Genomic DNA, 13,774 nt, shown 5'->3' on the forward strand with positions numbered 1-13,774 from the left:
TAATTGTTTTATTTTAAATAGTTTATTATTTATTTGTTTTATTTTAAATAGTTTATTACTTAATTGTTTAATTTTAAGGGTTAAATATGTTTTTAGTCCCTATACTTTGGGGTGATTTTGGGTTTAATCCATCTTTCAAACTAAGGTACAATTTAGTCCTTTAACTTTAGAAAACTCTAGTTTTAGTCCTTTTACCAAAATTTTTTAACTTTATTTAGTTTTAGTCCTTTATTTATTTACCAAAATAAAGTTAAAAAATTTTGGTAAAAAAAGACTAAAACCAGAGTTTTCTAAAGTTGAAGGACTAAATTGTACCTTAGTTTGAAAGAGAGACTAAACCCAAAATCACCCCAAAGTATAAGGACTAAAAACATATTTAACCCTAATTTTAAATAGTTTATTATGTATATTAATATTTGAATTATTTATTTATTTTCTGTTATAATTATTTTAAATATTATGTTTTAATTATTTTAAATTTTCTGTTATAATTATTTTAAACATTCTACTATAATAATTTTAAATTTTGTGTTTTAATTTATTTAAATGTTTCTGTTATAATTATTTTAAACTTTTTTTTAATTTTTTAATAGGATGACGCTATTTGATTTTTATTTTAATAAAAAATTTATAATTGAAGTAATTATTTATTTATATAAACATTTGAATTAATTTTATTTATTTTTAATGAAATTATTTTAATCACTTTAAATATTCTCTTTTAATTATTTTATATATATATTTTAATTATTTAAAATATTTTTTTATAAATATTTTAAATATTCTGTTAATAAAATTTTTTAGAATAGACATGGCTCGTACTCGAGGAGGTTCATCATATCGTGGAGAGAGTTCCTCACAGGGTGAGAGGTGGAGACTTACTGTTTCTGCTCGCAGAAGACGTGGAGCAGTTGAGTTTGATGTTCATGTTGAGGATGCAGTTGAGGATCATGCATTTGTGGAGCATGATATTGAGCAGGAGGAGGATCATGAGGATGTTGCTGAAGGTGGATTTCCTGGAGGTCCATTAGACACTTCAATATTGACACATTACATTCACCATGTTACTTATGCGATATGGCAGGGTCGGGTAAGTGCAAAACTTTAATTTTAATGATTATTGTTTAATTGAAATAATTTGATATTAAATATTATTGTTTAGGAACGGGATGAGATCAAGTTGATCTCCCATGGGAAGAAGTTAAACAGATTAGGATCCTGCCACGAGGGCATTAGAGACATCGTTAATGGTTCTGGTCTGATGTCTCTGGTGGGCATCTCCTATGACTATGTCGATAGGGGTCTACTGCTGGCATTTGTAGAGAGATTTCATTTTGAGACCAACAGTTTCCATCTCCTCGTGGGTGAGATGACTGTGACTTTAGATGATGTGTCATCATTGCTGCACCTCCCAATGTTAGGCCAATTATGTGATCTGGAGGATGTAGATTTTGAAGAAAGTAGACGCGCCATTATGGAGCTTTTAGGCATGGATGGTAGGAGAGCTGGTGCTGAGTTACATGCAGCTCACGGTGCAAAGGTCAGATTGAGTTGGCTTCGAGACATCTACGCTAAGCACTGTGAGCAGCAGCAGTGGGAGTACGCTGCCTGGGCATACTTGTTGCATCTAGTTGGATGCAATATATTTGCTGATAAGAATGGCACATCCATTCGCGTGTCTTATCTTTTGCTCTTTAGAGACATACATGCATGTGGTCGATATGCCTGGGGTGTTGTTGCACTAGCACATATGTATGAGCAGGTAGAAGATGTTATCTTGGCTTCAACTAGACAGATGGCAGGTTATTTGACTCTATTACAGGTACAAATTTAGTTCACAATTTGATTTGGTTGAATATTTTCGCTGTGGATTATGAAATAATTTGTAATTTTCTATTTTGTAGAGTTGGATATATGAGCACTTCCCTACGTTGGGAAGAAGGCATCTGTTGTCTTCGTACATGGAAGACAGACCGCGTGCTGCGAAGTGGGAGTCACCGAGGCAGGGTTCCACCCTTTTAGAGGTCAGGGTACACTTGGATGCACTAACATATAATTCAGTCATTTGGTACCCTTATGAGTCACATCGGGAGACTTGTCCTTTTTACGACGTTTGTATGTTCTCGGGATGGATCTAGATTGGTGAGACGTTGTGTCAACATTTGCCTGAGCGTGTTTTGAGGCAGTTTGGGTTTCAGCAGTCTATCCCTCGAGACCCACCCGTTGTTGCAGATGCGAACATACTGACCACCAATGATGCCTGGTTAGACTATCATGATCACGTGGTTAGGGGTGTGTTCATTGGCAGATTCCCATCTGATTGCGTTGATGGTCACCTTCCTTGGTTTAGGATGATATCTCATCCTTACATTATTCCTATTGCCGATGACGACCGACCGAGTCTTGCTCCCAAACTCCGACGTGACATTTATGATGAAGTGTTGCAACGTCGTAGATCGGCTTCATAGTCTGGTGTGCTGGTATGTTTTCCTACATTTTTTATGTTATATAATTTATTTGTGATTGTTTATGTAATTGTGTGTCATCGTTATAATGCAGGGTGTAGTGAGGACATTTGCAAGAAGGTTACAACAAATGTTCTCTTGCAGGGAGATTCCCGAAGGGACAGTAGGATACAGTCATGCACGAGAGCTACTGGAGTTAGTTGAATCAACCATTGAAGAGTATTCACCGACTAGGATAGCTGCTAGGAATGTTCGTGACAGACATGTTCATGGAAGACGGTCTACTTCAAATTGAATTAGCTTTTATAGTCTTATTGTCTCCCATTATATAATTATTTTAGACTCATTTTTTTGTTATTTTTTCCTGTAAAGGAACATTAAACTTTATATATGCATGATAGTAAATGTTTCTTTACATCACATTTTTGAACTAAAACAACATTACATCATGAATCTACTAAGTCAACATAGGATGTAGTAACGCCCTACAACTCTGAAAATGCTTGCATCCTATTTGTATACAAATATGACCACATTCGCGCCTCTGGATAACAATGATTTGAGCATATCACATCTATCATAGGCAAAGGAGAACCATCTTGTAGTTCAACCTGTGTATAATCCCTGTTAATCAAAAATCTTATTTTGAAATTAAACATAATAATAATAACATTACCTGTACGAAATGATTGTCGTTATCGTGTCCTATACCTATTATGTGATGTTGTCTTACATCATAAGACATTCTGGTACGTAGTGGGAATATTTTATAGTTCTGACTATATGAAAGACAGACTATAATGACGTTATAACGATTAGCAATTGCATACCCAATGTCTGGTATGGTCATCCACTTGGTTGCATTAACCTATAACAAATAAAATAAATTGCTATGATAAAACTAATATAACAAATAATAAATACGTTGTCAAGTATAGGAACGCGTACCGCTGATCGTAGGTCCACCAACAAAGACCTCTTTAGCTCTTCTACTCGATCATAGCCTCCCACTAGTGTTGCATATTCATCACGCCACTGACTCAGTTCTTTATAAAGATCATTCTGTATAATGGGCCAAGAATCTTCGCTGAGCCCCAATGACGCAACAATGCATCTATAGCCACAGTGACCATCAACAACGACATCAACAACATTGAGTATATATGGTTGAAAAATAGGATGAAACTTGTTTATCATAGGTACTCTCCTTCGTTGCATAGTTTTGTCCTTAAGTTGCAATTTCTTTTTCGTAGACGAAGATTCAATTGTTGAGTGAAATGTGTCAACATGCTCAAAATATGAGGGATCACGCTTTTTAGACCTCTCTGTTCTCTGAAGTTTTTTCTTTTGTGCACCCTTTGTCTTAACTTTATCCAATGGAGGTATCATAGATGTCATTTCAGGACAAACAATGTCAAGTAACTTTTCTTTAATCATCACTTTACCTCCAATCTGAACCTCCTTAAATTTTTCTCCAACCATAGCAAGCTCACGTTGTATGGATAACTTTGGCTGCGATTCATTTGATACAATATCTGAAATAGACAATCTTGTCCACATCACATGAAATTCACCCAAAGGAATGACACCAGGGGCATAACATGCTAATTCACAAGCATAGGGGACTCTGTAGGTCCGTCTAAGTATGCATCCACATCTTGCCTTATCGAGTCCTATAACATTTAATCGTTCTAATTCTTCAGCTATTAGTCCTAAAGCATATCTGGATACTCGTCCAAGAAGTCTTTTGCAACTTATGTCTTTATAAGCTTCACTCATAATATTGAGACTGTTTTCGAACGACGCTTTGATCTTATTATGTTGCAACATAATGAGATTATGAGTGGCATCCCAGCAAGAACAAAGATCTCCCATACTGTTTCCCAATACTTTAAGTTCCAATGAGCTGACTCAACCCTGACAAAAAATCAATCACAAAAAATCAATCACCAATATTATCAAATATTCAAATACAAAATAAACTAATATAACATTAAAACATACATGTTCGTTGTTGTATTCCCTAAATGCATAACGTTGTTTGTCCATGCCTTTACAAAGTAAGTATTGTATGGAATAATCCAAGTATTATTCACATATTCGAAGAATAAAGGCCATGAACGACAAGTGTATTCAAGGCGATTCACACAATCACCAAACATAGATTCATCTTCACAATCTATGATGTTCTCCCATGCTTCCATTACAACATCCCATGCTTCCACACAATCAACTAACATTTTGCACTTTGCTTTGACATTTTTCATAATATAGAAGCGACATAACAATTGATATGATTGAGGAAATACATTGCCGATGGAATTCATCAAAGACAAGTCTCTATCGTTAACAATGACTTGTGGATAGGCCTCAGATGTAAAAAATAAGTTTCTAAACTTTTTGAGAGCCCAAGTAAAATTATTTTGTCGCTCACTTGATAAGAATGCAAAAGCGGCTGAGTAGGTCAACCCAGTAGATGTCATACCAACAATCTCTAACAACGACAATCAATATTTATTTGTTTTATAAGTTGAATCCATTAACAAAACAACATTAAATGCATTCAATAACTTGACTGCATCAGGATGTGTCCAAAAGAGGTCACTAACAACCTCAGAATCCTCCGCACATCTACTCCAATGTATGTACTTGTCGCGATCCAACATCATCATCAACTATTGCAACTCAGTTCTCGACCCTCTCAATGAGCGTTTGTATGTATACCTTGCTGTGTAAACTTGTTTTATCGTAGTTACATTATGATCGTTATTTTGTTGCAGGGTCAACAAAATATTTGTCGGTGTTACTTGGGTTTTAGTCATATCAACAAGTACTGCTTGTTCAGTAGAATTTAACCTACCAGCATAAGGATGCCCCACTAAAGTTTCTGCTAAATCGTGGTTGTGGTATCCACATATCACTTGCAATACCCATCCATCGCCATTACCAGATGGCTCACCCCTTAACTGGAAATGACACTCACATTTTCGGGTCCCATATGTACTAGGTTGGTCTGGTTTGTATTTTCTATATTTTCCGCCTCTTTCACATCCTAGCGATACAAACGTCTTCCTCCTAGGTTGACTGGTAACTTTATCGGATCTTATAGTCACCACAACAAATCCTAGATTATATGCAATCCCTCTTACCTATTCAATCAAGTTTTCACGAGAGGAAAATATTTCATTTGTTGTGAAATGATTTGTCAGGTCTCCCTCAACACCCTCATTTATAAAGGACGAAAATTCTAATAGCATGCTAGAATTTATTTCAGAATCCATCCCATAACTATATTCATCCATTTAGACAATAATCACCTATAATAAAATAAAAAAAATAATACAAAAAATTGAAAATTTATAATTATATTATAAAATTATAAACTAATGCAATACATTATACAATTATAAATTTATTAACAATGTAATCAACTTTAAAAAAAACACCAAATTAAATAAACTTAAAACTATATAACATTATTAAAAAATTTCATAAAAATAAAAAATCACGTATAAATTATATCTAAAAGATTATAAAAATTAAATATTTAAAATGCATTTTTTATATTAACAAAAATGAATAATTATAAAAATGTAGTTAACTAGTTTTATTAAATTTTTGTATAAAACAAACCTATTTAAATAATATTAATAAAACAATATGCAAAAGTATGAAACATTCGTAACAATTATTTTTTACCAATTACTTATTATCTGATTATATTATAAATTCACAAAAATTACACATAAACTTAAATATAATTATTAAATAATAAAATAATAAGTAATATAACTAAAATTTGTTATAAATGCTTGCAACTTGATTAAACAAATCCCAGCTTCAGCACAACTAATTCAATCTCATCGGATCTTCACGTTCGATTTGTATTCAGTATTTTTTTTTAAAATCAGTTTTATTAATTTTAATAAATTATAGAAATTAATTTATATTCATTTTAAATTATATTATTACATTATAAACTAATACAAAATCATATATAATTTTAAAATTATTTAAAAACTAATAAAATAATTAAATAAATATATTATTAAACTTTTATATAAATTAATAAACATGGGTCGGATTTTCACATCCGAATATATGATTATCGGAAATCGACATCCCACAATTTCATTTTAAGTTTTTTTATTTACAATTAGTTTTATTCATTTTAATATAATCATAAAATTATTTTTTATTAATTACAAATTATAAAATATATTATAAACTAATACATAAAATTAGAAAAAAAATTGAAACTAATATAAGAAGTATTAATTTTTTTTAATTAATATAAAAATATCTAATGTAAACATGTGGAATAAATATTTAAAATCGTGTATTTGTATGTCCACATTTGTATATCGGATATCAACATCCGAGAGTTTGTGCATCGGATATCCACATCCAAGGGTTTGTGCATCGGGTATCCACATCCGATCCACACATCAGCTATCAGGGTTTTCGTTTCATTCAAACATTTTAACGAAAATAAAATACTTCCCCTCCATTAATATCAATACAACAAAGAAGATGCAAACAAATTTAAAAAAAAATACCATCCATCAGCTATATCAATCAAAGCAGGAAGATGCAAACAAATTTAAAAACAAATACTAACCTCCTTCAAGAAGACAGAGAATGAGCTAATATGAAGAACCCGATACAACACCACAAGTGAACCACTTCAACTTCCACTCAACAATCCTTCTCAAGTATATATAAACAACACTCACTCAAATATGACTTGCAAATTACAAAACCTCAAGCAAAGAGTTGCATTTCAAAGGTGGAGGAGTGTAGGGTTTTTTTATAAAGATTGAACGAGGTGCAGGAAGGAGAGGGTGCAGGAGTGGGGTATAGGAGTGGTGTAGGGGTGCAGAGTCAAATGGTGCAGGGTCAAGGGTTACAGAGGTCAGCAATGCATGCTTACTGATTGGAACAAAATGGAGGTGGAGTCAATGGTGGCACAAAAATTCTAACTAATCAAAATATTAAACTCTTAAACTATTTATTAATTAGGGGTATTTTCGGAAATTGGAGGTGCAAGATGAAATGCTTGGAGGTGCAGATGAAACACTCAATCAAGAAAGGACCCATCTAACCAATTAAAATTCTCTCTCCTTAGTATTAAATGCTACGGGCCCACCCTTTCACACAAAGCCAACCCATGCATCACTTTTGCCTTACTTCCATGTAAATCTCCACAAAAACTTACCAAAAGAATGACAAAGTATAAATAAAATATTATAACTCTTAATTTTCATGGGACCCACTCTAAAAGTACTTCAAACAAAACCAAAATCGTGCCTCACCATTCTTTTACGTAACTTTGCCACCAACTTCCATCATATACCCATAATATAATTTCTCATTGATTAACACCCAAGGTATCTCTCTCAATTGTATTTCCACAAATCCCCTGCTCTTCTCTCACTCTAATGACGCACACATATATATATGTTTACACAACAGCTCTTCCTCAACTATCATTCAGTAAATACTTTAACCATCTTAACACAAACTTTTCTTCTCCTTCATAACCTGGAATGTAACTCATTGCAAAACCTCACGTGCAAAGCAAAAAAACACATGCCTACCTATCCTTTTTACGTGTAAATCAAAGAGCATAAACCAAGGAAAATCCATTGTAATAGTATTGCTCCCAACAATTAAATGAATAACAACGTCCTGTATCGTATTATGTATTAAGTATGAGTTTCTTACAATGGAGTATGCAAACACTAGGACCCTATTATCGGAATAGAGAAACAAAGGGAAATAGCATAACAGACTGAAGAATTCCCAGAGAGGGCCAGAGGAAGAGAAAGATAGATCATAAATTCCACACCCCCCCTTTATTTCTTTTTCCTTTTATATTTACTTTAATTCCCAAACGTAATCCTTGAGTGCAAAGTTAGTTACTCTTTTCCTCTCACTTTTTTGGTTCACCATGATTTCAGCATTACCATCCACGTGTCCCACCCCTGTAACGGTATTCCCATGCATTTCATTTGCCAGTATTTCTTCTACACTTGTGACATTTCCTCCCCCATAAAAATCAACCTTGTCCCCAAGGTTAAAGTTAGGATAAATATCCTGGACGAATGATAGATCTTCCCAAGTACCTTTAGTCGTATTTATTCCTTACCATTGGACCAAAACCTGAGCAATCTGATCATGGCCACGTAAAATAATTCTGGACTGCAATATCTTAGATGGTTGAACAATAGGACCAAATTCATCAATCAAGAGTGGAAGAGGAACATACGGTTGCTGATGTTCACCTTTGCAAGGCTTCAACAAGGAAACATGAAAGACGGGGTGAATCTTGGCAGAAGCTGGGAGAAGGAGTTTGTAAGCCACAGAACCAATTTTCTTTAAAACTTGAAAAGGACCAAAATATCTAAGTCCCAATTTCTGATTTTTGCACAAAGCAACTGAGTGTTTCCGATAAGGTTGAAGCTTAACTAAAACCAAATCACTGATGTTAAACTCCAACTATAATCGTTTCTTATCTGCATATTTCTTCATATAGTGTTGAGCTTTTAGCAAATTATTCTTCAATTGGCAGATAACTAAATCACGGTGCAACAATAAATCCTGTAAAGAAAGAGGGTCTTGATGGTCTAGAGTATACTTGGTAATTGTGGGAGGATGTCGATCATAGATTGCTTTGAAAGGAGTCATACCAATACTGGACTGAAATGAGGTATTGTACCAAAACTCAGCCTATGAAAGTAACTTACTCCAGCTTTTGGGATTGTCAACTGTGAAACATCTTAAGTACATTTCCAAACATCTATTAAGTGCTTCTGATTGACCATCAGATTGCGGGTGATATGTTGTGCTCATAGCCAAAGTGGTCCCACTCAACTTAAACAATTGTTGCCAAAATTTGCTAGTGAATACTCTATCACGATCGGAAACAATGAACTTAGGCATACCATGTAATCAAACTATGGAATGCATGAAGATGTCGGCTACTGTCTTGCTCGAATAATCAGCTTTGAGTGGAGCAAAAAAAGCATATTTAGATAAACGGTCAACAACCACTAGAATTACAGTAAACTCGTGTGAAGGAGGTAAGCCAACAATAAAATCCATAGCTAAATCTTCCCAAATTTGTACTGGAATTGGCAAGGGTTGGAGCAGTCCAGCAGGTAAAGAAGTAGCGGTCTTAGCTTGTTGACAGAGCAAACAATGTTGGACAAAAAGTTTAATATCCTTTTGCATGCCATGCCAATAAAATTGAGAAGCAACTCTAGCCAATGTCCTCGCTCTGCCCGAATGGCTTCCAATGGGGGAAGTATGAAATTCATTCAAAACTTGTTGTATAAGAGGATGGTTGGAAGGAAGAACCAACCTGTGCTTCCAAAATAGTAACTGGTCTTGTGCAGAATAATTCGGGTGAGGAGGATTGCCTTGAATAGATAAGTGAAGTATTTCTGACAATTTGGGATTAGCAGCAATAGCGGCCCGCACTTTCGAAATGATATCCCACTGAGGTTGAGAAATAGCCAGAAAGAAAGACCAAGATAAGGCATCGACAACAAGATTTTCACAACCAGGCTTGTATTCTATGGTGAAATCATATCCGAGGAATTTAGGAAGCCATGCTTGTTGCTCTGGGGTATGACCCAGATAATCAATCTCCTCCAAGCCAAAATGACATTTAGACAACTTGGCAAAAAGATGGTGCTGCTGCAGGAGTTGTAATACAGCTTCTAAGTGTTGCAAGTGGGAAGACAAAGATGGATTATAAACCAGTATGTCGTCAAAGAATACCAATACTGATTTTCGCAGCAGCCCTTGAAACATCGAATTCATTAAACTTTGAAAGGTGGCTGGTGCGTTGGTGAGGCCAAATGGCATGACAAGTCATTCATAGTGACCTTGGTGTGTTCTAAAAGCTGTTTTAAGTCTGTCCGCTGGAGATACAAGTATTTGATGGTATCCTGAACAAAGATCTAACTTAGAAAAGTATTTAGCTCCAAAGAGTTCATCAAACAATTCATCAACAGTAGGAATAGGGAAAGAATCATTAATTGTTATGGCATTTAATGCTCTATAATCAGTGGAAAAACGTCATGTCCCATCCTTTTTTTTAACCAAGAGAATCGGTGAAGAAAAAGGACTGGTGCTCGGGGCTATGATTCCCTCATGTATCATCTCTGCAACCATTTTCTCGATTTGTTCCTTCTGGCTGTGAGGGTATCGATAGGGACGGACCTTAACAGGCTGACTATTTGGAATTAAAGGAATAGCATGGTTGTGGGACCGGTCCAGGGGTAACCCAATGGGTTTGTCAAACACCCTTTTGTAGGTGTGAAGCAACCTAGCTAAATCCGGATGAATGTTAGTAGGTAAGTCAAGCCATTGATCGGAAGGAACCTCCTGGGACTGAATTTGCAGTGTATAAAATTCGGCAATGGCATGAGTGTTGCACATTCGTCTGATATGGTGAAACTGAGCTGGACATGGTAAGTTAGACTGATCACCATGTAATGTAACAAATTCACCCTCCAAATATAATTTCAAGGTCAAAGCACTATAATAAAAAACATGGGGTCCCAATGTAGAAAGCCAAGCAGCCCCTAAAACAACATCTGCACAAGGACAGGAAGCAAATAAACTGGCAATTTGATAGTATTCCCCTGAATTGTGACCTTCACATCTTTGACCAATCCTTCCACTGTAAGGGAATTTCCATTACCAACCAGGACTTGAAAACTGAAAATGGGTTCAATAGGTAACTTCAAATAATGAGCCAAACGTGGTTGTAAGAAATTGTCGGAACTCCCACTATCAAGCAAGATTTGGACAGTGACACCGTTAATCGAGCCATGAAATCGCATAGTGCCCAAACTAGAGGATCTGTTTAAGGCATTAAAAGAAACATGATGCTCAGGGGTAACATCAGGACAGGGAATGGATACTGGGTCTGGCGGTGCTAAATCTGGAGGTGGATCGTCATCTTCCTCTATATGAAGTAATAGGTATTGTTTGTTAGGACAATGATGCGTAGGGGAAAATTTATCGTCACATGTATAACAAAGGCCCTTCTCACATCTGATTTGCATTTCGGATGGAGATATCTTTTTTATATTGGATGATTTAGGTAGTTGGGTAAAAGGTTTCTGGGAAGGGTTAGGCAGAAGCGCAGGTATGGATGTTGTTTTTGGATTGGTGTTTAGGTAGGGGGATGAGGTTGTGTTAAGGTGTCTGGAATAAGTGGCGGTATAAGCTGGTTTGGTGGAGGTGGAATATTTTTCCTCATAGAGCTTAGCAAGGGAGACGACTTTAAGGAGGGAATGAGGACTCTGGGCAATGACATCACGGCGGATATCAGTTTTCAATCCACTGATGAAGCAATCTAATAGCGCATCGACCGTAATCCCTGTAACTCTGTTAGCCAAAGCAGTAAATTCGATATAATAATCATTAACCGAACCTAATTGTGAAAGCTTAAACAGAGTAGAGCGGGGACATTCAAATGGGGAGGGACCAAATTCCAACTCCAATGCTCGAGTAAAAGCAGCCCAGGATTGAAAGGTATTATTCTTACTCATCATCTGGAACCAAGGAACCACATCCTTGTCCATATGCACAGCGGCAATCGTCAAACGGTGTAAATCTGGAGTAGAATAATACTCAAAAAATTGTTCCGCCTTGAAAATCCAGTGTAACACATTCGATCCATCAAAGCGTGGGAAATCCAGTTTGATGTTGCGCACTTGAAAAGGTTGTGGGTTGGGATGCAGCATAGTTGAGTTCAAGCCACCAATGGATGACGGACTGGTCACGTGCTCGAGAGCTGATTCGAGCTTCTTAAACCTGGCAGAATAATCTTGATCCCATTATTCCATGAGCTCCAAAATCTACTTGACATTAGCATCCAGCTCCTTCCAGCGAGTATTCTTAGCCATGGTGGTAAGGAAAGCACCAATGTAACAATATTGCTCCAAACAACTAAATGAATAACAACGTCTTGTATCGTATTATGTATTAAGTATGAGTTTCTTACAATGGAGTATGCAAACACTAGGACCCTATTATCGGAATAGAGAAACAAAGGGAAATAGCATAACAGACTGAAGAATTCCTAGAGAAGGCCATAGGAAGAGAAAGACGGATCATAAATTCCACACCACCCCTTTTATTTCTTTTTTCTTTTTATATTTACTTTAATTCCCATACGTAATCCTTGAGCGTAGAATTAATTACTCTTTTCCTCTCACTTTTTCGGTTCACCATGATTTCAGCATTACCATCCATATGTCCCACCCTTGTAACGGTATTCCCATGCATTTCATTTGCCAGTATTTCTTCTTCACTCGTGACATCCATGTACCCCTCCCATGACAATTCCTCGCTCAACACATCCCTCATCAACCCCAAATTTTCCAAGTAGAGGAAAAACAACACCAGCCACATACAATGCAACACATAATAAGAAATAACATACAATACCAAACACTACAAACACAAGATAATTCTAGTCACTCCCCTTACCTGGTCTCATACAACTTTAGTTTCCAAGATCACCAAGAAAGCTTCACAACATCACTGATGGTCCTCCCATTTTTGATGTCCCGTTCTCAGCTCTATTTTCTCCTAGAAAACGTCTTTTCTCTCCCTTATATTTATAATTTTCGTTTTTTCCTTATAGGGTAACAAAAAGCCAACCCATTTTTACTCTTCTCCTTTTTATCCTCTTCTATTATGTCTCTATCATTTTTAATATTAATAAAGTCTCTCAGTTTATATCTAAAACCATTAAGATTTCCTCTCTTATTCTCTCTTAACTACTTTTTAAAATATCATCAACCACCAAATCTTTTTAAAATCTACAATATATTATAATGATTTTCTCTATTAATAATATTTCTTTTAATCTTTAAACCTACCAAGATTATATCTCTCCTATTTTCATTTAACTAATTTTTAAAATAACAACAACTACATCTTCTAAAAGATTTACATAATATTATTTTATTACATATCCAAATTATTTAATTAGCATACTTTTCCTTTCTACACCCTCTCTTCATTAAATTCTACACCAATTAAATAAAGGTAGAAGACCTTTTTGCCCCTACACAAAAAAATATAAAAATAAAGAAATAACATAAATATTATGTTCTAACAAAAATATAAACTCAACAACACTAATTTCCAAATAAAAATCCAAAATCTCAAAACTACTATATTTTTAAAACCCCTCTTTTCCCAGATCTCATGAGATGAGAATTTGAATTTCTCATGAGATGAGAATTTGAATTTCTCATGAGATGAGAATTTGAATT

At 35.2% G+C, this 13,774-nt stretch overlaps 2 protein-coding genes across 2 annotated transcripts; one reads left to right on the forward strand and one right to left on the reverse strand.

Annotated features, from left to right (window-relative positions):
- The first annotated feature begins 811 nt into the window (after positions 1 to 811).
- On the forward strand, positions 812 to 2,760 carry LOC106778993 (protein MAIN-LIKE 1-like). Its single transcript, XM_014667004.1, has 5 exons — positions 812 to 1,090; positions 1,163 to 1,822; positions 1,905 to 2,030; positions 2,139 to 2,438; positions 2,560 to 2,760. Exons 1-5 carry the CDS (start codon positions 812 to 814, stop codon positions 2,758 to 2,760), a joined length of 1,566 nt encoding a protein of 521 aa, XP_014522490.1.
- Positions 2,761 to 2,950: 190 nt separating this feature from the next.
- On the reverse strand, positions 2,951 to 4,340 carry LOC106778994. The gene is made up of 3 exons (XM_014667005.1): positions 3,414 to 4,340; positions 3,296 to 3,333; positions 2,951 to 3,089 (listed from the first exon to the last, which is right to left on the reverse strand). Exons 1-3 carry the CDS (start codon positions 4,338 to 4,340, stop codon positions 2,951 to 2,953), a joined length of 1,104 nt encoding a protein of 367 aa, XP_014522491.1.
- Between the last annotated feature and the right edge of the window lie 9,434 nt (positions 4,341 to 13,774).

This window comes from Vigna radiata, unplaced genomic scaffold, assembly GCF_000741045.1.
Source record: "Vigna radiata var. radiata cultivar VC1973A unplaced genomic scaffold, Vradiata_ver6 scaffold_292, whole genome shotgun sequence".
In the NCBI taxonomy this organism is placed as follows: Eukaryota; Viridiplantae; Streptophyta; class Magnoliopsida; order Fabales; family Fabaceae; genus Vigna; species Vigna radiata.

What these genes read in the sequence shown, in the direction of transcription:
- LOC106778993 (XM_014667004.1), top strand. Translation starts at nt 812, where the DNA reads ATGGCTCGTACTCGAGGAGGTTCATCATATCGTGGAGAGAGTTCCTCA. An exon ending in ATGCGATATGGCAGGGTCGG is followed by an intron (nt 1,091 to 1,162) that starts GTAAGTGCAAAA and finishes ATTATTGTTTAG; the next exon opens with GAACGGGATGAGATCAAGTT. An exon ending in GACGTGACATTTATGATGAA is followed by an intron (nt 2,439 to 2,559) that starts GTGTTGCAACGT and finishes GTTATAATGCAG; the next exon opens with GGTGTAGTGAGGACATTTGC.
- LOC106778994 (XM_014667005.1), bottom strand. Translation starts at nt 4,340, where the DNA reads ATGGGAGATCTTTGTTCTTGCTGGGATGCCACTCATAATCTCATTATG. An exon ending in TGGTGGACCTACGATCAGCG is followed by an intron (nt 3,334 to 3,413) that starts GTACGCGTTCCT and finishes TATTTGTTATAG; the next exon opens with GTTAATGCAACCAAGTGGAT. An exon ending in ATGACCATACCAGACATTGG is followed by an intron (nt 3,090 to 3,295) that starts GTATGCAATTGC and finishes TTTGATTAACAG; the next exon opens with GGATTATACACAGGTTGAAC.